Source organism: Schistocerca cancellata, chromosome 9, assembly GCF_023864275.1.
Source record: "Schistocerca cancellata isolate TAMUIC-IGC-003103 chromosome 9, iqSchCanc2.1, whole genome shotgun sequence".
NCBI classification, from domain to species: Eukaryota; Metazoa; Arthropoda; class Insecta; order Orthoptera; family Acrididae; genus Schistocerca; species Schistocerca cancellata.
This window is the reverse complement of record NC_064634.1, coordinates 215784909-215809013: the sequence shown is the minus strand read 5'-3', so window position 1 is coordinate 215809013 and position 24105 is coordinate 215784909. Positions and strand designations below refer to the sequence as shown.

The following is a 24105-nucleotide window of genomic DNA, read 5'->3' as shown; positions in this document are numbered from 1 at the left end:
CACGCTGGTTCAGTAACCAAGTAATCGGTGTGACTGCCAATGACGTTGGTTTGTTTAATAGTATTAATGTTAGTATGTAACACCCCGGCAAGTGTCCATGCCTCAGTGCAACTTTACACAATAGTTTTGCTTCTTTGCACCTACAATATCGCTCGAAATTTTCGGTGATCTGTGTCAGTGGTTGAAAAACGTGTGGTACACAGCAAATAAAACGAACTGCTTTACTTTTTTATATATTTGAAATTATTATTTTCCTGAGTGACTTAAGAACAATAAATAATTTACATAATAATAACAATAATAATAATAATAACATAATTACTTTTATTGCAGTTCAGAATGAGGAAAAAATTGCAGTGTCCAGATATGAGGTTTTTCGTCTCTGCGAGTACAGGATACTGAAAGTACAACGGTATAGAGTACTGGATGAACAGAAACTACAGCAATAAATTACAGCAACTTGTGACAAGAAAGGAACTGAAAACTTTCATATAAGGGTTCAGAAATAGGTATTTCCGATAATACATGCTGAGCGTTCCTCCAGAATTGACGAATGTTCATGTTAGTAAAAAGACGTGATGACATTCACACAATACCAAAGGAAATGGGCTGCTCGGAAAGCAACACGGACTTCAGTAGAATCTTATACCCATATGCATGTTTCCATATGCAGTTTGTGAGGGACTGAGTTCCTTCTGGGTAGAATGTTTGCAAGTAGGGGGTGTTGGTAGTCAAAGACTGGATAAAGTGGTTATCTAAATTGCGTATGGCACCGGTGCTGATTTAGTATCTTCATTAGACTTAACTACCATAATGATGCATAGAAAATCAGCAAGAAATTGTCTAATCATAGCATCAGCAATGGGTCATCACCGTATCTGCAAAGGTGTTGGAGTAAATGTTCAACCAGGTTCAGTACACCTGAACGTAGGACAGAACACTCACTCATTAGTGCTTGAGTATTGGCCTTTGGCAGAGCGATAGCTGAAGAGCTGATGCGTGCTGAACCGCTATTCAATATCCGTATCACCTTACACCAAATTGGCAGTAACATTTGCCCACAGTTGTCAACGTAATTGGGATATTCTGCTACATGGCTTATTCGATCACATCCATTGGAGGAAAGGCTAACGTGTACTAACTGTTGACTTGTAGTCGTTTCAGTAACATACCCGGAAAGACTGTTCATTGACACACTGATACATTCAGAAAAATAAAGTAACCCACTAATCTATCTACGGATGTTTCACACGGAAGTTCTGCTTACAGAACTGACACAACAGTGGAAAATAGTACACTGTTGTGTATTAAATGCTGATGATCGAGTTACTTCTAATCTCAGGGTAACCCTCCTGAAATTTGTCCCCATAGTTTCTATTTAAGTAATATCGTTATCTATAAGAATTACATAATTTTAATTAGCCAGTTCACTGCAACTATATCGTGGCCTGTTACTCATGAAAGTTAGGCCCTGCAGTCTTTCATGATGATCAGTAAGACAGGAAACTGTTTTTTAATCAACTGTGTTACTCCTGGCGTGGAGTCTTTGCTCAGATCACATCTCAGAGCCACAGGAAAGGAACATCACAACGTATCAAGACACACGTTTCACTTCCCGACGAGCGTGAGTCCGGCGTTCGTGCCCAGGCGGTCGAGCAGCTGCTGGTCTGGCGGCTCGGAGGAGGCGCGGTAGCCGTCTTTGTCGGCGACGTACCCCACCTTGTGCACCGTGCCCTCCGGCGTCGCGAACATGTAGGAGCCCCGCACCTTCAGCTCGTCGTTCTCCACGGTCCCTTCCTCCTCACGAGTGGTCGCGTCCTCGCGAGTGTACCTGAAAACGGGGAGTTGTCACACACACGTTACTGGTCCACTTCAGCACTAAGTACTTTGCAATATATTGCTCACACACACACACACACACACACACACGCGCGCGCGTGCGCGCACGCACACGCACGCACAAGCTTCCTGGCAAAAGAGGTCGTGCCGGTCGTCCCCACAGTTTGAATCTGACGCTTGGACGGTCGTTTTAAGTGAGTCTTTACCGCACCCATGTTGGGAATCGTCGATACGCTGAACCCTGGTAATATTGCGGCACGTAGGCGAGTAGTGGGCCGTACTTATAAATCGAAAGCACAAGTTTGATAGATAAAATAGAAGTCACAGCATTTACTTGCCAAGAAAATCGAGGGAGCGAAGATTTTACATCAGACTATATGAATAACCCTTACCATTCCTCTCTAGTCCTCTCTACCTTACACCTCTAGCATAAAAGCGAAAGCTTCTAGCGATCTGCTTTATCGGAATTGTCAGTGACCTTGAAATGTCCCTTAGAAAAATTAATGAATTACTGTGCTGGTAAACCCCTTACGTTATATGATTTTCAAACAACTGAGCATTACTGAATGTACTCAGACATTTCGCTCTTTACCTATTCTGATCAACAATAAACTGACACACAATATTATTAGCGCAACGCAATCTGACTTTCAATAATCCCTACAAAAGAATGGCCCTGACTAACAATAACATAACTTTCATGAAGCACTTACCTCATAAAAATATTCGTTACTCAAACTACTGCAATACAGCGAGCGCCAATACTGCCAGCTAAATAAAAGTTTCTAACTACTGAAGGCACTAACTACTGATAGGCATAGTTAGCAAATGGAAGATTTTGATAGAGAACAAACAATGTATTTACCTTAATAGTGTTCAAAAATCATTATATATATATATATATATATATATATATATATATATATATATATATATATATATATATCAGTTCATGACATCCAGTCCTACAAATTTACTGTCTCTGATGGACGCACGTCCAGATCATCCGCTCTCAAAACTACCCCATCTCTCTCTCGCCACATCCACCACTGCTGGCGGCTCACCTCCAACTGCGCAACGCTATTCGCTGTTCACATCCAACTGCCCAACACTACAATTGCGAGTATCCTAACAATGCCAACCAGCCCTAGACTGCACACAGCACAGCCAGTGATTTTCATACAGAGCGCTACGTGGCGTTACCAACATAAAAACCTAAACAGCCTACTTACAACCTTTGTCGAGTAATCATGGATATCTGGTTTCGCTGTTTTCTCTCCCGTAAGATTTCTTTTCGCTTTACTTGTTGTAAGTGAACACATGTGACTTGTCGATTGAAGATCTCATCCGATTCAGATGAAAGAAATTGATTGCTGATTATGTCAACTATGTGAGCTTAATCCGATATGTAAGAGCCATATTTCTTAGAATCCTTAAATGCCATGGCCAGAGTTAACTTAGGCTGCCAACACATTTTAGGTCTCTGCGAAGGCTTTCACTAAAGCAAAATGTTTGCCAGAATCAGATAAGACCAAGATGCTCAGTACGACAGAATTACATAGGCGGATGCTACTGGAGTAATTATAATTGAAAAGAAAGTAAATAGAAAAAGAAGATTTGCTAATTAACAACGCCAATGCAAAGATGAAGAAAATGAAAATAGTTTTTAATATATATTACGTGCGAGTAGACTCTGTTGGACAACGAAAAGCTTCTTGATTCTTTTTCCTTTTTTTCCACACTGCTCTCATTCTTTCTGCATAGAATAGCAAAGGACCTGGAAGAGCAGCTGAACGGAATGGACAGTCTCTTGAAAGGAGGATATAAGATGAACATCAATAAAAGCAAAACGAGGTTAATAGAACGTAGTCGATTTAAATCGGATAATGCTGCGGCAATTAGATTAGGAAATGAGACGCTTAAAGTAGTAAAGGAGTTTTGCTATTTGGGGAGCAAAATAACTGATGATAATCGAAGTAAAGAGGATATAAAATGTAGATTGGCAATGGAAAGGAAAGCGTTTCTGAAGAAGAGAAATTTGTTAACATCGAGTATAGATTTAAGTTTCTGAAAGTGTTTGTATAGAGTGTAGCCCTGTATGGAAGTGAAACATGGACGATAAATAGTTCAGACAAGAAGAGAATTGAAGCTTTCGAAATGTGTGCTACAGAAGAACGCTGAAGATTAGATGGGTAGATCACTTAAATAATGAGGAGGTGTTAAATAGAATTGGGGAGAAGAGAAATTTGTGGCACAACTTGACTAGAAGAAGGGATCGCTTGGTAAGACATATTCTGAGGCATCAAGGGATCACCAATTTAGTATTCGAGGCCAGCGTGGAGGGTAAAAATCGTAGAGGGAGACCAAGAAATGAATACACTAAGCAGATTCAGAAAGATGTTGGTAGCAGTAGGTACTGGGAGATGAAGAAGCTTGAACAGGATAGAGTAGCATGGAGAGCTGCATCAAACCAGTCTCAGGTCTGAAGACCACAACAACAACAAGCTCTCTTCTTTTCCTCTGTCCATTTTGTTCCTGCTTTCTTCGGAGCTTCGTTTCTGACTCAACTTCCCTTCTGTCAACTTTCTGCTTAAATACTTTTCTGTCCAAAATATCTAAATAATTTATCTGAGATTTTTGCAGGTCCGTTTTGACCTCTTGTATCCAGGGTATAGTTTTAAATTCTTCTAAGTATTTTGAATTTTTGAGTTTAAGTCTTGTTTTGGGAAGCCTGGAGACGTGCCCATAAAATTTTAATCTTCTTTCTGATGTCTGCTGCATGGTTGGACAATGTATCACTAGTTTGACAAGATTGTAGTCTACAGCTCACTTTTGTTTTGTTTGGCCCTAGTATCTTTCTGATGATTTTACGTTCTTGATGTAATAAGTTTTGTAGGTCGACTAGACTGTCAGGGTTTCACCGGCATACAGTACTTCGGGTTTTAAAACTGTATTATAGTGCTGAATTTAAATGTTTTTGGACAAGCATTTTTTATTGTGCACCTTGTAGGTTCTTCCACAGTCTCTTTTCAGTTTTTGGAGGTGAATGTTTTGTACTATTTACTCTCACTCCGTAGGTTCAAGGGCTTCACCTAAGTATTTAAATAATGGGATTCTGTTGATATCACCATTATTTGTAGTCAGTTTTGGGTGTCAGTTTTTGTGGCGATGAGCTCAGAGACTTTAAGGGTTTCAACCTGTTCAGTTGCTGTTAATCATCTGTGCCCTCAACTTGTAAACGGGAGTTTACTTTATCGCTCCGTACAGTAGGCATTGGGGTGATACTGTGTTGAAGCGTTGCATTGAACTACTAGAATATTATTTCAATTTAGCTACTGAATACCACCCATGAGTTCAATGTCGCATGAACATCTTAAGAATTTAGTGGCTTCGATTGCCTTTGGGCGAGATAGTTCTTTGTCCAATAAAGGAAAGAACACAGGGTTGTTTTAGCATACTGTATGTTTCATTCAGTAAATTATTAGCTTTACAAAAACGACAAAAATATCCATTAAACTTGGGACCTAAAATACATACATTACGAGCTATGAACACTTGTTCATCTTCCCTACAACTCTTACTGTATCTACGTTAGATTCCATGTTTACTGGACTTTTTTCTTGATTTGATCCATTTTGCCACCTCTAAAAATATGGAAAGCAAAGAGCTCGCAGTAGAAGAGATGTCTTTCACGGTATCGAAGATGAATAAGATTTCTTAGTTCTTAACACATGAATTTTTTTGCCTACGTTTACCAGGTTTCTTTGCTTCGAATGATCGACCCTGTCACACCGATGAATATTGATCATTGCCACTGAGACACATTATATAGACAGAATAATAGGGAACAATGTGCAGCTCTTAAGGAAGGGAAGATTACATGTCAAAAAGATTCCGGACTTTTCTTTTTGTCAGATTTTACCCGCTATATATATATCTCCAGCATTCTAGTACGATGTTATTCCCTGATGCCCGTCGTACATCCAGTTGTTAAATGACATGAGCTGCGACAACAGCAAAAACGACAGCAGCTCGTGGTCGTGCGGTAGCGTTCTCGCTTCTCGCGCCCGGGTTTCCAGGTTCGATTCCCGGCGGGGTCAGGGATTTTCTCTGCCTCGTGATGACTGGGTGTTGTGTGATATCCTTAGGTTAGTTAGGTTTACGTATTTCTACGTTCTAGGGGACTGATGACCATAGATGTTAAGTCCCATAGTGCTCAGAGCCATTTTTTTGAAAAACGACATTTCTATGTCGATAAACAGTAAAAAATACTGTTTTGTACTACAGACTCAATAAAACTTCAGGTGTCGCAATAAAACGAACAATATTATTTCAATACTGTTAGCGAGAGAGGTAACGCAGTGGTCGGGAGGACCTCAATTCAAATCCCCTCTGGTCACCCTGATGTAGGTTATCCGTGGTTTCCCTAAATCTCTCCAGGAAAATGCCACAGTGGTTCGTTTCCCATATTTTTACAATCTGAGCTTGTGCTCCAGTGATCGCACTGTCGACGGTACATTAAACTAATCTTCCTTCTTCCTTCATTTAATTATATTGTACACGGTTTGCAGTACCTACTTCTTATTCAGTAATGACTAGTCATGCAAGTTCTGTTCCGTATTTACATGGCTTTCGCACCTTAGCTCGGAACTCAAATGCATAAGAAAATCCCTCCTTCTCGCTGAGAATGGAGTAGTTCATCTTTTATCTGTCAACATAAGATTTTTGAGCTTTGGTATATATCTTTTGTAAAATTGTTACTACGAGGCTCTACTCTTCGCGGTCTCGAATTCCCTAACTGTTAACGCATGCCAGTGCTGTTGCAGGAGTACTGCTGATGCCCTTCTTACTACAATCGTTTAATTCCTTGTATAAGTCAGAACTTACTACATGCACAGCATGCCGTCGCTATTTGTCAGTGAGGGCAAAACACCAGTCAGGTATAAGGCAAGTTACGTTTCCAGCACATATGTCGATTGCCCTGATATAATACAAGACGTGCTATTTAGTGTTGAAACGGTCATAATCTCAATCACAACTACGACCCTTGCTGATCAATTGATACTCATCTTAATCAGTCTCATTACATCCACAGCTGGATAAAAGTCCATCCTGTACTTTCCTCTGTCTTATATTCGCTCTGTATACGCACTCGTGACCCTTCTGTAAATTCTTAATGTACTCGTATTACAATACTCTTAACTTTGGTTATCTTCTCCGTTTTCCTTAGCTGCAAAGGACATTCATGAACTGTTTGCAATTCAGGCAGCTGATTAGTATCTCGCCCCGCCTCGCCCCAATCATCCTCCCTCAAACACCACCACCACCATCTAATTTCTCTTACTGTCTTTCGCTCCAGTCTGTACGTTAATCCATTTCTTACTTTTCCTGTTCCTATTTGAAATTCTTCACATATGTTTCTGCAATCCAAGCAGGCCTAAAGTCAACATTTGAGTGGCTTTCACATAAAATAACATGTCGACATCCAGTAGTCAATACTGGTAAATTTCTCTTTTCGGACACGTCGTAAGACTATTTAGAAAACCACATTCGCAAAATTTCCCATAACATTGACGTAATGTGCATACTTTTTCATAAATCAAGAAAATGGAAGTTTGAACGTCACAGTGATGTCGTAGATATAGTTTTATTTGCGATTTTATACTCTAACATTGAAATGAACGCACGATGAAATCAATAAGAACAGGTCATATAATTCGCTTTGTTACTAGTTTCAGTTAGCGGGTAAACTTACTTTGTTTCATGTTCACTCTTTAAATATTAACTTCAGAACAGAACGTACGATTGCAATTATACATAATACGAAGCGAAATTGCCTCCCATTTCCATAATGCCCGGCTAACTGACAGCTGACGACTGACAGTCCGCGACATCTGCCTCGGCTCAACAACGACTACAATAAGAGCTCAGCTCCGAGACACACCTATCTCGTTCGAAGCCTACTCGCGTTTCTCTGGCGTCTTCACACTCAAGTCGAATATATCTGTGTACTATTTCAGATTACTTAATATAATTAAATTTCATTGAGAAAATAGAAGTAATTAGAGGAAGCATAGCGTAGATAATTTGTCTTGCAGGTCAAGATAGTTATTTGCTGCCGCTGCAACCTAAGACCCCACTTCAACTGGGACTCAAAATCGAATTTCTAGTTTATCGCCAGCAGTCGCCTTAGCCATCTCGGCTATCCATTCGCGGTCCCCGGAACGATCCAAACTTGCATGTAACGCACTGTCTGAACACGAAGATAGCAAAATTGGTCTCGACTCCTCGCTGTCTCGTTCGGGCACGGATAGCCGAAGTGGTTAAAGCGACTGCTCTCAAAAAGGGGGAAATCCGGCCCCGAGTCTCGATCCAGCACAGACTTTCGTAAGTCGCTATTGGGTAGCAGATCTGCACCTGAAACACCTGGTGTCAAGCAATTTGTGTTCAGAGAATTAACTTAGAGTTATTTCTTGACCTCGCCCGTCTGTTCTTCCAGACACACAATTACATACATATACATATTATACATATACAGTGTGGTCCATTGATCGTGACTGGGCCAAATATCTCACGAAATAGGCATCAAACGAAAAAACTACAAAGAACGAAACTTGTCTAGCTTGAAGGGGGAAACCAGATGGCGCTATGGTTGGCCCGCTAGATGGCACTGCCATAGGTCAAACTGAAATCAACTGCGTTTTTATTTAAATACGAACCCTCATTTTTATTACATATTCGTGTTGTACGTAAAGAAATATGAATGTTTTAGTTGGACCATTTTTTTCGCTTTGTGATAGATGGCGCTGTAATTGTGACAAACATATGGCTACAATTTTAGACGAACAGTTAGTAACAGGTTGGTTCTTTAAATTAAAATACAGAACGTAGGTACGTTTGAACATTTCATTTAGGTTGTTCCAATGTTATTCATGTACCTTTGTGAACTTATCATTTCTAAGAACGCATGCTGTTACAGCGCGATTACCTGTAAATACCACATTAATGGAATAAATGCTCAAATGATCCATCAACCACATGCATTTGACAATACGTGTAACGACGTTCCTCTCAACAGCGAGTAGTTCGCCTTCCGTAATGTTCGCACATGCACTGACAATGCGCCGACGCATGTTATCAGGCCTTGTCGGCGGATCACGATAGCAAATATCCTCCAACGTTCCTCACAGAAAGAAATCCGGGGACATCAGATCCGGTGAACGTCTGGGCCATGGTATGGTGCTTCGACGACCAATCCACCTGTCATGAAATATGCTATTCAATACCGCTTCAACCGCACGCGAGCTATGTGCCGGACATCCATCATATTGGAAGTACATCGCCATTCTGTCATGCAGTGAAACATCGTGTAGTAACATCGGTAGAACATTACGTAACAAATCAGCATACACCGCACTATTCAGATGGCCATCGATAAAATGGGGCCAATTATCCTTCCTCCCCTAATGCCGCACCATACATTAACCAGCCAAGGTCGTTGATGTTCCACTTGTCGCAACCATCGTGGATTTTCCGTTGCTCCATAGTGCATATTATGCCGGCTTACGTTACCGCTGTTGGTGAATGACGCTTCGTCGCTAAATAGAACGCGTGCAAAAAATGTCATCGTCCCGTAATTTCTCTTGTGCCCAGTGGCAGAACTGTACATGACGTTCAAAGTCGTCGCCATGCAATTCGTGGTGCATAGAAACATGGTACGGATGCAGTCGATGTTGATGTAGCATTCTCAACACCGACGTTTTTGAGATTCCCGATTCTCGCGCAATTTGTCTGCTACTGATGTGCGGATTAGCCGCGACAGCAGCTAAAACACCTACTTGCGCATCATCATTTGTTGCAGGTCGTGGTTGACGTTTCACATGCGGCTTAAATAACGTAACTATCCGGCGAACGGTCCGGACACTTGGATGATGTGGTCGAGGATGACGAGAAGCATACACAGCACACGCCCATTGGGCATTTTGATCACAATAGCCATACATCAACACGATATCGACCTTTTCCACAATTTACCAATTGTGGAAAATTGATGTATGGCTATTGTGATCAAAATGCCCATAGGGCGTGTGCTGTGTATGCTTCTCGTCATCCTCGACCACATCATCCAAGTGTCCGGACCGTTCGCCGGATAGTTACGGTACATTTTAAGACGGGTAATGTATCACGAAGCAATTGTTCCTGAATCAGGTAGATTGAATGCAGTGCCTGTATATTTAGTTTTAAACGTTTTCCTGTGCTGTCCTCGCCAAATTCGAGCTTACTCCCTGTCTCGAGTGACTTCCACGTCTACCGATGTTGAGGGTAGGAATATCATAGACGAAGTACCAGCGCCTATTAGAGAAGGATACGGGAAGAGTGTCTCTTTCAAAAACACCGTATCGACCTCCGGCTGAATTGGTTCACCACACCACCGAAATCCTGAATCTGTATTCCAAACAAGGGTAACAACAACTTCCTCTCGACAGCTAGCGCAGTTTCATGGTACTGCGTCACTTCTCTCAATGAGAGCCTTCTCTTTGCTCCTTCCAAATAATACCGTGAACATTCTCCAATTACGTTATTTAACACCAGTCTTAACCGTGATAGTGGTTCCCCATAAAGGGAAAAGCATGGAAAAGTTTTGGGAAATAGTATGGTCGCAAGCAGACAGCAACAATGAGATGCACTTTGGAGTCGATGATGAAATATGTGTAACACAACAGTGAAATACAGTACCCCCAACGCCACGGATCGATGCCATTGAAGTTGTTGAACTCTTGAATAACATTGGCGAGCTTGGAGGCGACCCGAGGAGTGAAGCGCGCAGCGAAACCTTGAGGTTGCGCCAAGGCAGCACTTAGCGCCGCGGCAGCCAGCAACAACTGAAAGGGAAGATACGTACAAAATAACAGCTACGCTAACCAAGCGTGTCAAGTCACGGACTTAACAGGAAAGAATATTACTTTACTTTTCATATTACGTAACGTAACATAATTCTTGTGAACAGGGACAACATAAGTTGCGTGTATTACTAGCGATACAAAATGCACTTCCTTATTCTTTATGTTCTCTCACATTGCAGCTAGGAAATCTGATTATTATTATTATTATTATTATTATTATTATTATTAACGTTTCGGCCCTACTGGATCACGTGATTAGGGAAAATATGCCTAAATTGAACCATATTTAAGATTTTATTTACTACAGGCTAAACACTAGGTTACAAAATTACTTAAACTTCAGGATGTTGAACTTGGTATTTGATTTAAAGAAGGTGATTCTAAACATCTGTAAGTGGTAAGATTGGTAATTTGTTTCCAGTAGATGCATGAGCTGCAACCCCGCCCCCCCTCCCCCCCCTAATAATATGAGTTCCTTAATTTTAAGGTTTGTGTTAGTCTGATACTAGTTTAAGGAAATTTTCACTATCTTTGTTCTTACATCGCTAATTTCATTCATTGCCGTATACCTGTTTCACTCCTGCCCCAATCCCCTACATTTTACATGTCATGTATCTGATCATTTCTTGCATTTGATCTTCCTCACATGCTTAGCTATACCACTGCTCTCTCGAACGAGTTTCTGTGATGACTTCACCGCACAGTCTCCAAAACACTGTCTTTTCACACTTGAAACTGTAGTTCTAGATTTCTTCCCCTTCAGCCGCGTTATCCCGTATTTTTCATGGGCTGCTTGTCGACTTATAAGCATGTTGATTGCACCCTGATGTTTTGCTTCTACGTTCCATAATTTCCCTCCGATTTGGCAATATTTCTTGAATGGACCGCTTCAGCCCACTTTTTGCCTGCCATTGCTTCATTTGTTTGGATATTATAGGGCAGTCTGTTTCGTTGTACAATGTCGGACGCATCATATCTTCAAATGACAGAAAATGCTCTTGCAATTCGTTTTCAGCTTCTTTGGAAGTCACTTAAACATTGTCAAAAAATTTTACGTCTCTATTTACATTTTAGTTTTCATTTTATGCATTTACCTTATCTTATGAGCGTGCACAGTGATTTAATTCCTGATATTTGAGTATGCTTATAGAGCTAAATGTAACTAATTTGTACTTCTCTTCCCTAACGCCTTCCTTCTCGCACTGGAATACAAAAATAATTACAGGGTTATTACAAATGATTGAAGCGATTTTCACAGTTCTACAATAACTTTATTATTTGAGATATTTTCACAATGCCTTGCACACACATACAAAAACTCAAAAAGTTTTTTTAGACATTCACAAATGTTCGATATGTGCCCCTTTAGTGATTCGGCAGACATCAAGCCGATAATCAAGTTCCGCCCACACTTGGCGCAGCATGTCCCCATCAATGAGTTCGAAAGCATCGTTGATGCGATCTCATTTCGGGCACGTTTCTTGGTAGAGGAGGTTTAAACACTGAATCTTTCACATAACCCCACAGAAAGAAATCGCATGGGGTTAAGTCGGGAGAGCGTGGAGGCCATGACATGAATTGCTGATCATGATCTCCACCACGACGGATCCATAGGTTTTCCAATCTCCTGTTTAAGAAATGCCGAACATCATGATGGAAGTGCGGTGGAGCACCATCCTGTTGAAAGATGAAGTCGGCGCTGTCGGTCTCCAGTTGTGGCATGAGCCAATTTTCCAGCATGTCCAGATACACGTGTCCTGTAACGTTTTTTTCGCAGAAGAAAAAGGGGTCGTAAACTTTAAACCGTGAGATTGCACAAAACACGTTAACTTTTGGTGAATTGCGAATTTGCTGCACGAATGCGTGAGGATTCTCTACCGTCCAGATTCGCACATTGTGTCTGTTCACTTCACCTTTAAGAAAAAATGTTGCTTCATCACTGAAAACATGTTTCGCACTGAACGCATCCTCTTCCATGAGCTGTGGCAACCGCGCCGAAAATTCAAAGCGTTTGACTTTGTCATCGGGTGTCAGGGCTTGTAGGAATTGTAAACGGTAAGGTTTCTGCTTTAGCCTTTTCCGTAAGATTTTCCAAACCGTGGGCTGTGGTACGTTTGGCTCCCTGCTTGCTTTATTCGTCGTCTTCCGCGGGCTACGCGTGAAACTTGCACGCACGCGTTCAACCGTTTCTTCGCTCACTGCAGGCCGACCCGTTGATTTCCCCTTACAGAGGCATCCAGAAGCTTTAAACTGCGCATACCATCGCCGAATGGAGTTAGCAGTTCGTGGATCTTTGTTGAACTTCGTCCTGAAGTGTCGTTGCACTGTTATGACTGACTGATGTGAGTGCATTTCAAGCACGACATACGCTTTCTCGGCTCCTGTCGCCATTTTGTCTCACTGCGCTCTCGAGCGCTCTGGCGGCAGAAACCTGAAGTGCGGCTTCAGCCGAACCAAACTTTATAAGTTTTTCTACGTATCTGTAGTGTGTCGTGGCCATATGTCAATGAATGGAGCTACAGTGAATTTATGAAATCGCTTCAATCATTTGTAATAGCCCTGTACTTAATGAATGTAGTAGGATAAAGAACGCATTATTAAATTCACCATGTCATTTCTAAACATTATGTCGCATTAATAACGCTGAATGCGTGTTTTAAAGGTCATACAAGAGAAAGTTTATTAAACTGTACTGGTACAGTATCAAAAATTCGCAGCCGCTCATTACAGGCAACGTCGCCATTTTCTGTGAGCATTGCGCTGCCACTTATAATTCTCTTGGGCCACTTTCACAAAAGGTGAGACTAAAACTACAATAACGTCGACGCTGTCTTAAGACGATCTGTTCCTCAACTCACAGGTGAAGCTATAACCACAGAAGCACGTAGTTCACCCTGACCTCACTAATTGTCCAATGCCACAAGAGGTGTGAATTTGATAGCAGTGGTACAAATGAGGAGTCGGTACGATTTTGGCATCTCTCCCTTACATTTTGTTTCAGCATGTTACCTGATATTCTTTGATTTTACTATTCTCAATGAGTTATTATTTCGTTTACCATGAGCTACTGCTTCATCCATCCTATTCGATGTTTTCTCTAGTTATGTTTTTTACATCTCTCTAAAAGAATTAGACAGTATTAGTCAAATAGTAAGCATCCAGGTTCTGGCTTCAAATAGAAATATACATTTGCAGAACGCTCCCGGCTACATTGTAAAGGAAAGCTATAGAACCGAAGCAACACAACCTGTTCATTTCACACATGGGAAGGAGCGCGTAGAACGAGACTCATTGTAAAGTGAAGATGAAATACCGAAAACGTTCAGAAGGATGCGGTATAGTTACACAACCGAACAATCTGCTGTTGAAATAAGATTTTTTTTCACTGTGAATGTCGGACGTATAAGAGATGCAGGAAGAGTAAACACTAGTGATAGTTGAAAACGGTTTTGAGTTTCTGATTTCTCAATACTCCTTTCACTACATGGATCCTCGATGAAACGAAGCAAATCTGCCTTCTCGGCGTAATTCAGTAGAGCTCTTTGACTTCAGTAATGGAGCGGACAGAGCGACTTCTGAACACTGCTCCGTCTGTGAGGATGTCTGCAATGGTCGTTCCAACCTTAGACCGTTCAGCCATTGCCGCGTTACCTCAAAAACGCCTGTTGACGTTTCAATTCTGAAACAGCGACGTGGTTTTCGACATTAAACTGTTGGCGCGATGTACAGAACGTTGAAGATATGCCTCGTAGTTTTCGCCTGAGATGAACATCGCCATCTGAAGACGCTGTTGTTACGCAGAAGTGCACAGCAGTAACTGAGACGACTGTGTCTACACAAACATATGCAACCACCACTAGATGATCCGTTTGGTCTGTTCCGTGTCCTTAAAGGGTATATACAGGTTCGTAAATCATATTTTATGCCAGCATTATGTATACATGGAGGAAGTACCTAATCGCTGTCAAGATTCATGCTAGTGCTTTATCTGGATTTGATGCCGCACACTCCCAGCCTTAAAGTCAAGTTTTCGGCGTTGCATTTGTCTGTAAAGACAATGATGCGGCCCGCATCTCGTGGTCGTGCGGTAGCGTTCTCGCTTCCCACGTCCGGGTTCCCGGGTTCGATTCCCGGCGGGGTCAGGGATTTTCTCTGCCTCGTGATGGCTGGGTGTTGTGTGCTGTCCTTAGGTTAGTTAGGTTTAAGTAGTTCTAAGTTCTCGGGGACTGATGACCATAGATGTTAAGTCCCATAGTGCTCAGAGCCATTTGAACCATTTGAACAATGATGCGCGAGCAGAACGCACCCACCTAGTAAACACGTTCCTTCAGGATGCAGGTATCCACCAAATGGAGTAGCCTTCATCATATGCTGGCAAGCACAATTTGTACGTGGTTGGTATTAGTCAGAATTTGCAATACGCCGTCCCCGGGACTCTTCGCACATACTGCATCCGATCAGAAGGGCCACCACCAATTCTTCGGACAGGTATGAGTAGCAACGACTCGACCACTTTCATCGTACCATGCTAAGGAAGACGCTACCATGTTATATTTTACGGTATAGAGAAGCACTACAGTGAAATTTTCCCAACGAAGTTTTTATTTACTTCTGCACTTTCAAGGGGTTTTTATTTACTTCGGTTGTTTTAGTTTGCTTTCAACGCAAAATACATTTCTAGTTCCGTAAGGCACAGTCTCATATTCACTGCTCCCTTTTACTCCTACGCCATACACGTTCTAGAATGTCTAGGTGGTCGAAAAGTACACTGTCTGATGAAAAGTACCTAGGAAATTAAAAGAGCGTGAGCCCTCCTTCCGCCTTTATGACGTCTCGAACGCTGCTAGGTACGCTTTCAATGAGATGTCTGAAGCTCTATGGTGGAATGGCAGTCCATTATTACTAAAGAACGATCCGGAGAAGGTAGTGATGTTGGAGTCAAGGGTTTGGAGCAAAGTCGAAATTCTAACTCATCTCAGGCTGGTACTCTGGGCAGGTCACTCTATTCCGTCAATGTTATTATCCACAAAACGTTGCCTCACAGATGCTACTTTATTACAAGTTGCATGCTCATGCTAATACAATCATCATCCTGTACTGTTCACGGTACATATTGCGATAAAATGTGTTCATATCATTCAGCATGTACTCTTTTCATAAGCGCAATAAGAGGACCATACTATAACCACGAAAATCGCCCCTTGCTTTCCACCTCCTCTGTATTTCACTTATGGCACTATACAAATTGGCAGATAAAGTTCTCAATTCATTCGCCAAACCCACGCCAAATCACTCGTTTCCCGTTATTTATTGTCCAGTGGCGTACAGAAATGTACAGGTTGCGCTGGTAGCCCGTTATATCCCAGTCGTTTCAACCCTTTGGCGCAGTCACTCTCCTGGAACTCAAGAGTGAATCCTTTCGCTTATTTCCTGCAATTTTTCTTACAATTACTCTCAAAAATCCTCGACGATTCCTTCTTGTCAGTACATGAGGTCTGCCTGTTCTTTGTTATCTGTCGCTGTTCCCCCGCGTTTACACTTCAAAATCGCCACTACAACAGTCGACTTTGACAGCTTTAGAAGGGTTTAAATGTCCGTGATGGATTTGTTGCTTAAATGACGTCCAAAGACTACTTAACCTTTGAAGTTACTGAGCTCGCCTGACCAGCACATATTGCTGTTACCGCTTCTCTTCTGCAGCATTCCTTAAGTCGTCTGCTCCCGTCACTCTTATGTTTTGGTCCTGTTGTAGGGTAGCCGGCTTTATGCCATTTGCCTCTACCTCTGTCTCTCTTGTAGCATGCGTCTTGCCCTTCGCTCTGTTATTCAACTTCTTCCATGCAATATCACTGTCCTTCAATTAGCAACTGTAAAAAACAAATGTGAATTGACAAGTCAGCTGGGATCGAGCATTCCGCCGGCCGGTGTGGCCGTGCGGTTCTAGGCGCTACAGTCTGGAACCGCGTGACCGCTACGGTCGCAGGTTCGAATCCTGCCTCGGGCATGGATGTGTGTGATGTCCTTAGGTTAGTTAGGTTTAAGTAGTTCTAAGTTCTAGGGGACTGATGACCACCGTAGTTAAGTCTCATAGTGCTCAGAGCCATTTGAACCATTTTTTTGGGACCGAGCATTCTTCAGTAGTGACCGCGCAGCCTCAATGGATCATCATTGTCGTGTAATAAATCGCTATGGAGCATCTCTAAATGAAACCTCCAGAAGAACAGAAAAGTGTGTGGAACGTTTACTCTCTAAACCAAGATAGGTGGGCAACTGCCGCGACTAGGTTGAAGCGCAAAACGCGACCATTTCTTTTGTGGAAAAAATCATCAGGGTGATGAGATTTTCTGTTACCAATAAGAGTCTACCGCCCGCATCTCGTGGTCGTGCGGTAGCGTTCTCGCTTCCCACGCCCGGGTTCCCGGGTTCGACTCCCGGCGGGGTCAGGGATTTTCTCTGCCTCGTGATGGCTGGGTGTTGTGTGCTGTCCTTAGGTTAGTTAGGTTTAAGTAGTTCTAAGTTCTAGGGGACTTATGGCCACAGCAGTTGAGTCCCATAGTGCTCAGAGCCATTTGAACCATTTTTAAGAGTCTACCATAAAACGACATAGCGCAGAATGGGTCTCTTAAAAGTTCGTCAAGACCGATGAAGGCGCGGATATGACGCGCCAGTTGAGTTACATCAAAAAAAGTACATTTTCGGCAGTTTCTTAAGGTTGTATGAACGTCCTGTGCATTGGATCCAGGTGGGGGAACACTATGTGGAAAACATGAGGCTCTAAAATCACCATATTAACTTTTGTGCAGTCTCAAAACCTCTCCGACAGACATGAAAAGTTCATTCTTACAGTTGTACCAGCAATAAATAGAATTTTGTGTGTTACACTGCGTGCTGTTTGTACGGCAGCAGTTCATGTAACGTCCTAAAATGCACAAGGACCAAACTAAAACGGAAGAAGATGTACTACAATGGTGTGACAAAAGTCACGATGTACCTCCTAATATAGCTTCGGACCTCCTTTCGCCCGACTTAGTGCAGGAATCCGACGTTGCACGGACTCAACAGCTCATTAGAAGTCACCAACTGAAATATTGAGGCACGCGTTGGTAGTTGCGGAAGTGTTGTCGGTGCAAGACTTTGAGCAAGAAATGACCTATCTTCTATGCTCCTTAAATGTTCGATGGGATTCATTTCGGGCGATCTGGGTGGCCTAATCATCCGCTCGGACTGTCCAGAAAGATCTTCAAACCAATTGCGAACAACTGTGGTCGGACGACACCGCGCGTTATCTTCCATAAAAATTCCGTAGTTGTCTGGGAACATGGAGTCCTAGAATGGCTGAAAATGGTCTTCATGTGGCCGAAGTATTTGTAGTCAATGATCGGTTCAGTGGGACCAGAGGACGCAGTTTACTCCATGTAAACACAGCTCACACCACGATGGAGTCACCACCAGTTTGCACATTGCCTTGTTGATAACTTGGGTGCATGGCTTCATGGGGTCTGCACCACATTCGAACCCTACAATCAGCTCTTACCAATAGAAACTGTGTATACGATTCAACGAAAATGGTTCAAATGGCTCTGAGCACTATGGGACTTAACATCTGAGGTCATCAGTCCCATAGACTTAGAACTACTTAAACCTAGCTAACCTAAGGACATCACACACGTCCATGCCCGAGGCAGGATTCGAACCTGCGACCGAGGCAGCATCGTGGTTCCAGACTGAAGCCCCTAGAACCGCTCGGCCACAACGACCGGCGCTACGATTCAACCGATATGGTGACGAGAGCAGGAGAGTCGCTGCGGACAACGTTGTGCTGTTATCAAGGGCACTCGCGTCGGTCGTCTGCTGCCATTTCTCATTAGCATCACATTTCGCCGTACCGTCCAACGTATACTTTCGTCTTACGTGCCACATCGATTTCTATGGTTGTTTCACGCAGAGTTGCTTGTCTCTCAGCACTAACAAGTCTATGCGAACGCCATAAACATCATTTGCCATCTTGATTGACAGTTTTTGTTACGTTACTATACAAGATAGTTGACTTTCGTATTGTGAGTTCAAAAATTATTCTACATCTACATGGATACTCTGAAAATCACATTTAAGTGCCTGTATCATTTCTGTTCTACGGATCGGAGCGTGGAATGTCAGATCCCTTAATCGGGCAGGTAGGTTAGAAAATTTAAAAAGGGAAATGGATAGGTTAAAGTTAGATATAGTGGGAATTAGTGAAGTTCGGTGGCAGGAGGAACAAGACTTTTGGTCAGGTGATTACAGGGTTATAAATACAAAATCAAATAGGGGTAATGCAGGAGTAGGTTTAATAATGAATAAAAAAATAGGAGTGCGGGTTAGCTACTACAAACAGCATAGTGAACGCATTATTGTGGCCAAGATAGACACAAAGCCCATGCCTACTACAGTAGTACAAGTTTATATGCCAACTACCTCTGCAGATGATGAAGAAATAGATGAAATGTATGACGAGATAAAAGAAATTATTCAGGTAGTGAAGGGAGACGAAAATTTAATAGTCATGGGTGACTGGAATTCGTCAGTAGGAAAAGGGAGAGAAGGAAACATAGTAGGTGAATATGGATTGGGGGGGAAGGAATGAAAGAGGAAGCCGCCTTGTAGAATTTTGCACAGAGCATAACTTAATCATAGCCAACACTTGGTTCAAGAATCATAAAAGAAGGCTGTATACCTGGAAGAATCCTGGAGATACTATCAGATAGATTATATAATGGTAAGACAGAGATTTAGGAACCAGGTTTTAAATTGTAAGACATTTCCTGGGGCAGATGTGGATTCTGACCACTATCTATTGGTTATGAACTGCAGATTGAAACTGAAGAAACTGCAAAAAGGTGGGAATTTAAGGAGATGGGACCTGGATAAACTGAAAGAACCAGAGGTTGTACAGAGTTTCAGGGAGAGCATAAGGGAACAATTGACAGGAATGGGGGAAAGAAATACAGTAGAAGAAGAATGGGTAGCTCTGAGGGATGAAGTGGTGAAGGCAGCAGACGATCAGGTAGGTAAAAAGACGAGGGCTAATAGAAATCCTTGGGTAACAGAAGAAATATTGAATTTAATTGATGAAAGGAGAAAATATAAAAATGCAGTAAATGAAGCAGGCAAAGAGGAATACAAACGTCTCAAAAATGATATCGACAGGAAGTGCAAAATGGCTAAGCAGGGATGGCTAGAGGACAAATGTAAGGATGTAGAGGCTTGTCTCACTAGGGGTAAGATAGATACTGCCTACAGGAAAATTAAAGAGACCTTTGGAGAGAAGAGAACCACTTGTATGAATATCAAGAGCTCAGATGGCAACCCAGTTCTAAGCAAAGAAGGGAAGGCAGAAAGGTGGAAGTAGTATATAGAGAGTTTGTACAAGGGCGATGTACTTGAGGACAGTATTATGGAAATGGAAGAGGATGTAGATGAAGACGAAATGGGAAATAAGATACTGCGTGAAGAGTTTGACAGAGCACTGAAAGACCTGAGTCGAAACAAGGCTCCGGGAGTAGACAACATTCCATTTGAACTACTGATGGCCTCGGGAGAGCCACTCATGACAAAACTCTACCATCTGGTGAGCACGATGTATGAGACAGGCGAAATACCCTCAGACTTCAAGAAGAATATAATAATTCCAATCCCAAAGAAAGCAGGTGTTGACAGATGTGAAAATTACCGAACTATCAGTTTAATAAGTCACAGCTGCAAAATACTAACGCGAATTCTTTACAGACGAATGGAAAAACTGGTAGAAGCCGACCTCGGGGAAGATCAGTTTGGATTCCGTAGAAATGTTGGAACACGTGAGGCAATACTGACCTTACGGCTTATCTTAGAAGAAAGATGAAGAAAAGGCAAACCTACGTTTCTAGCATTTGTAGACTTAGAGAAAGCTTTTGACAATGTTAACTGGAATACTCTCTTTCAAATTCTGAAGGTGGCAGGGGTAAAATACAGGGAGCGAAAGGCTATTTACAATTTGTACAGAAACCAGATGGCAGTTATAAGAGTCGAGGGGCATGAAAGGGAAGCAGTGGTTGGGAAAGGAGTAAGACAGGGTTGTAGCCTCTCCCCGATGTTATTCAATCTGTATATTGAGCAAGCAGTAAAGGAAACAAAAGAAAAATTCGGAGTAGGTATTAAAATTCATGGAGAAGAAGTAAAAACTTTGAGGTTCGCCGATGACATTGTAATTCTGTCAGACACAGCAGAGGACTTGGAAGAGCAGTTGAACGGAATGGACAGTGTCTTGAAAGGAGGATATAAGATGAACATCAACAAAAGCAAAACGAGGATAATGGAATGTAGTCAAATTAAGTCGGGTGATGCTGAGGGAATTAGATTAGGAAATGAGACACTAAAAGTAGTAAAGGAGTTTTGCTATTTAGGGAGTAAAATAACCGATGATGGTCGAAGTAGAGAGGATATAAAATGTTGACTGGCAATGGCAAGGAAAGCGTTTCTCAAGAAGAGGAATTTGTTAACATCGAGTATAGATTTAAGTGTCAGGAAGTCGTTTCTGAAAGTATTTGTATGGAGTGTAGCCATGTATGGAAGTGAAACATGGACGATAACTAGTTTGGACAAGAAGAGAATAGAAGCTTTCGAAATGTGGTGCTACAGAAGAATGCTGCAGATAAGGTGGGTAGATCACGTAACTAATGAGGAGGTGTTGAATAGGATTGGGGAGAAGAGAAGTTTGTGGCACAACTTGACTAGAAGAAGGGATCGGTTGGTAGGACATGTTTTGAGGCATCAAGGGATCACAAATTTAGCATTGGAGGGCAGTGTGGAGGGTAAAAATCGTAGAGGGAGACCAAGAGATGAATACACTAAGCAGATTCAGAAGGATGTAGGTTACAGTAGATACTGGGAGATGAAGAAGCTTGCACAGGATAGAGTAGCATGGAGAGCTGCATCAAACCAGTCTCAGGACTGAAGACCACAACAACAACAACATCATTTCTGTGACACTCTCTCCCGTATTTCTGGATAATACAAAATGTGCTGCCTGTCTTTGAACTTTTTCGATGTACTCCGTCAGTCCTACCTGGTAATGATCCCACACCGCGCAGCAGCTTTCCTAAAGAGGACGTACAAGCGTAGTGTAGGCAGTCTCCTTAGTAGGTCTGTTACACTTTCTAAGTGTCCTGCCAGTAAAACGCAGTCTTTGGTTAGCCTTCCCCACAACATTTTCTGTTTCCTTTCCAATTTAAATTGTTCGTATTGTAATACCTAGGTATTTAGTTGAATTTACGGCTTTTAGACAAGACAGATTTATCGTGTAACCGAAGTTTAACAAGTTCCTTTTAGCACTCATGTGGATGACTTCACACTTTTCGTTGTTTAGTGTCAACCTCCATTTTTCGCTTCATTCACATATTTTTTCTACATCGTTTCGCAGTTTTTTTTTCATCTTCTGATGACTTTGTTAGTCGATAAACGACAGCGTCATCTGCAAACAACCGAAGACTCCTGCTCAGATTATCTCGCAAATCGTTTATATAGATAAGGAACAGCAAAGGGTCTATAACACTTCCTTGGGGAACGCCTGAAATCACTACTGTTTTACTCGGTGACTTTCCGTCAGTTACTACGAACTGTGATTTCTCTGACAGGAAATCACCAATCCAGTCACATAACTGAGACGATATTCCGTAAGCACGCAGTTTTACTACGAGCCGCTTGTGTGGCACAGTGTCAAAAGGTGTAAAGTGGCGCTAAATATTCAGATATTCATGTGGAGTGCATGGTGCTGACGAACGGCTTGGAGTAGTTAGCCATCAGGAGACGGGGCTCATAAACCAAAATTACTTAATGGATTCAAGTATTTGTGGCAGGTTGCGTTATTTACCAACAATTCTTAACGGCCGCAATAAATAGAAGAAACGAGAAAATGTACGGCTAATCTACTACTTCGACAGCCTGCGCTCGATATTGGAGACCAGCCAAGTCGTGTAAAACTTACCGTGATCACGTTCATGCCTGCGATTCCTGGATGCCTCGGACTGGGGCACACAAGTGTGCGTCGCGAGAACACGGGGCGTCTCTTATAGCGCCGCCAGTCACCCGCTTGACGCCCCTAGGGCACGTCACTGCCACCGTTACGCTAGGTTCCTGCAGCGCTGGTCGTAGCACAGAGCCGTCGACTTTCTACCATCTCTGTGTTCCACAGACTGTTACGCAACTGAATTAAAGTGTTGCGGCGTGGACGTAATTACGCACAGCGCCACCCTAGGATAATTTGAAGACTAACAGTACTTCTCGTAGGAGGAGAGCAAGGACGAAAGAAAAGGAAGGTTAACGTCCCATCAAAAACGAGGTCTTTAAAGGAGTGACACTACGTGGACTGGACAAGGATGGAAAGTTGTTACCTTTATACTACTTCTCCGACGTCTTCACGATTCCGTATGACGGAAAGGTATTTTAGCAATTCTCGTGTGAAGCTCAGCTTGCTCTTTTCTCACATGACATACTGCGATCTATGGATATAGGGCAACAGGCGGATTCCATATTTCTAGATTTAAAAACATTTGACACGGTACCCCACTGCAGACTGTTAACGAAGGTATGAACATACGGAACAGGTTCCCAGCTATGTAAGTGGCTCGAGGACTTTTTAAGTAATACAACCCAGTATGTTGTCCTCCACAGCCACTGATCGTAAGAGACAATCTTATCGTTCGGCGTGCCCAAGGGAAGTTTGATAGGACTGCTATTATTTTCTAAGCACTTAAATGATTTGGTGGGACCCACGGGATTAGCCGAGCGGTCTAAGAAGCTGCAATCATGGACTGTGCGGCTGGTCTCGGCGGAGGTTCGAGTCCTCCCTCGGGAATGAGTGTGTGTGTTTGTCCTTAGGATAATTTAGGTTAAGTAGTGTGTAAGCATAGGGACTGATGACCTTAGCAGTTAAGTCCCATAAGATTTCACACACATTTGAACATTTTTTTATGATCTGGTGGACAGCAATCTGAAATTGTTTGCTAATGGTACTGTGGTGTACGGGAAGTTTCGAGAATGACTGATTGTAGGATGATACAAGATGACTTGAACAATGTTTCTAATTTGTGCCGTGAATGACAGTTGGCTGTGTGTGAAATCTTATGGGACTTAACTTCGAAGGTCATCAGTCGCTAAGCTTACACACTACTTAACCTAAATTATCCTAAGGACAAACACACACACCCATGCACGAGGGAGGACTCGAACCTCCGCCGGGACCAGCCGCACAGTCCATGACTGCAGCACCCGAGACCGCTTGGCTAATCCCGCGCGGACAGTTGGCTCTCAATGTAGAAAAAAGGGAGGTAATGAGGATGAGTAGGAG

General features: G+C 42.4%; 1 protein-coding gene across 1 annotated transcript; it reads right to left on the bottom strand.

The window, feature by feature from the left end:
• Positions 1 to 1608: 1608 nt before the first annotated feature.
• LOC126101293 (endocuticle structural glycoprotein ABD-5-like) lies at positions 1609 to 22758 on the bottom strand. The gene is made up of 3 exons (XM_049911973.1): positions 22744 to 22758; positions 10576 to 10721; positions 1609 to 1831 (listed from the first exon to the last, which is right to left on the bottom strand). The coding sequence occupies exons 1-3, from the start codon at positions 22756 to 22758 to the stop codon at positions 1609 to 1611; spliced, it is 384 nt and encodes a 127-aa protein (XP_049767930.1).
• Between the last annotated feature and the right edge of the window lie 1347 nt (positions 22759 to 24105).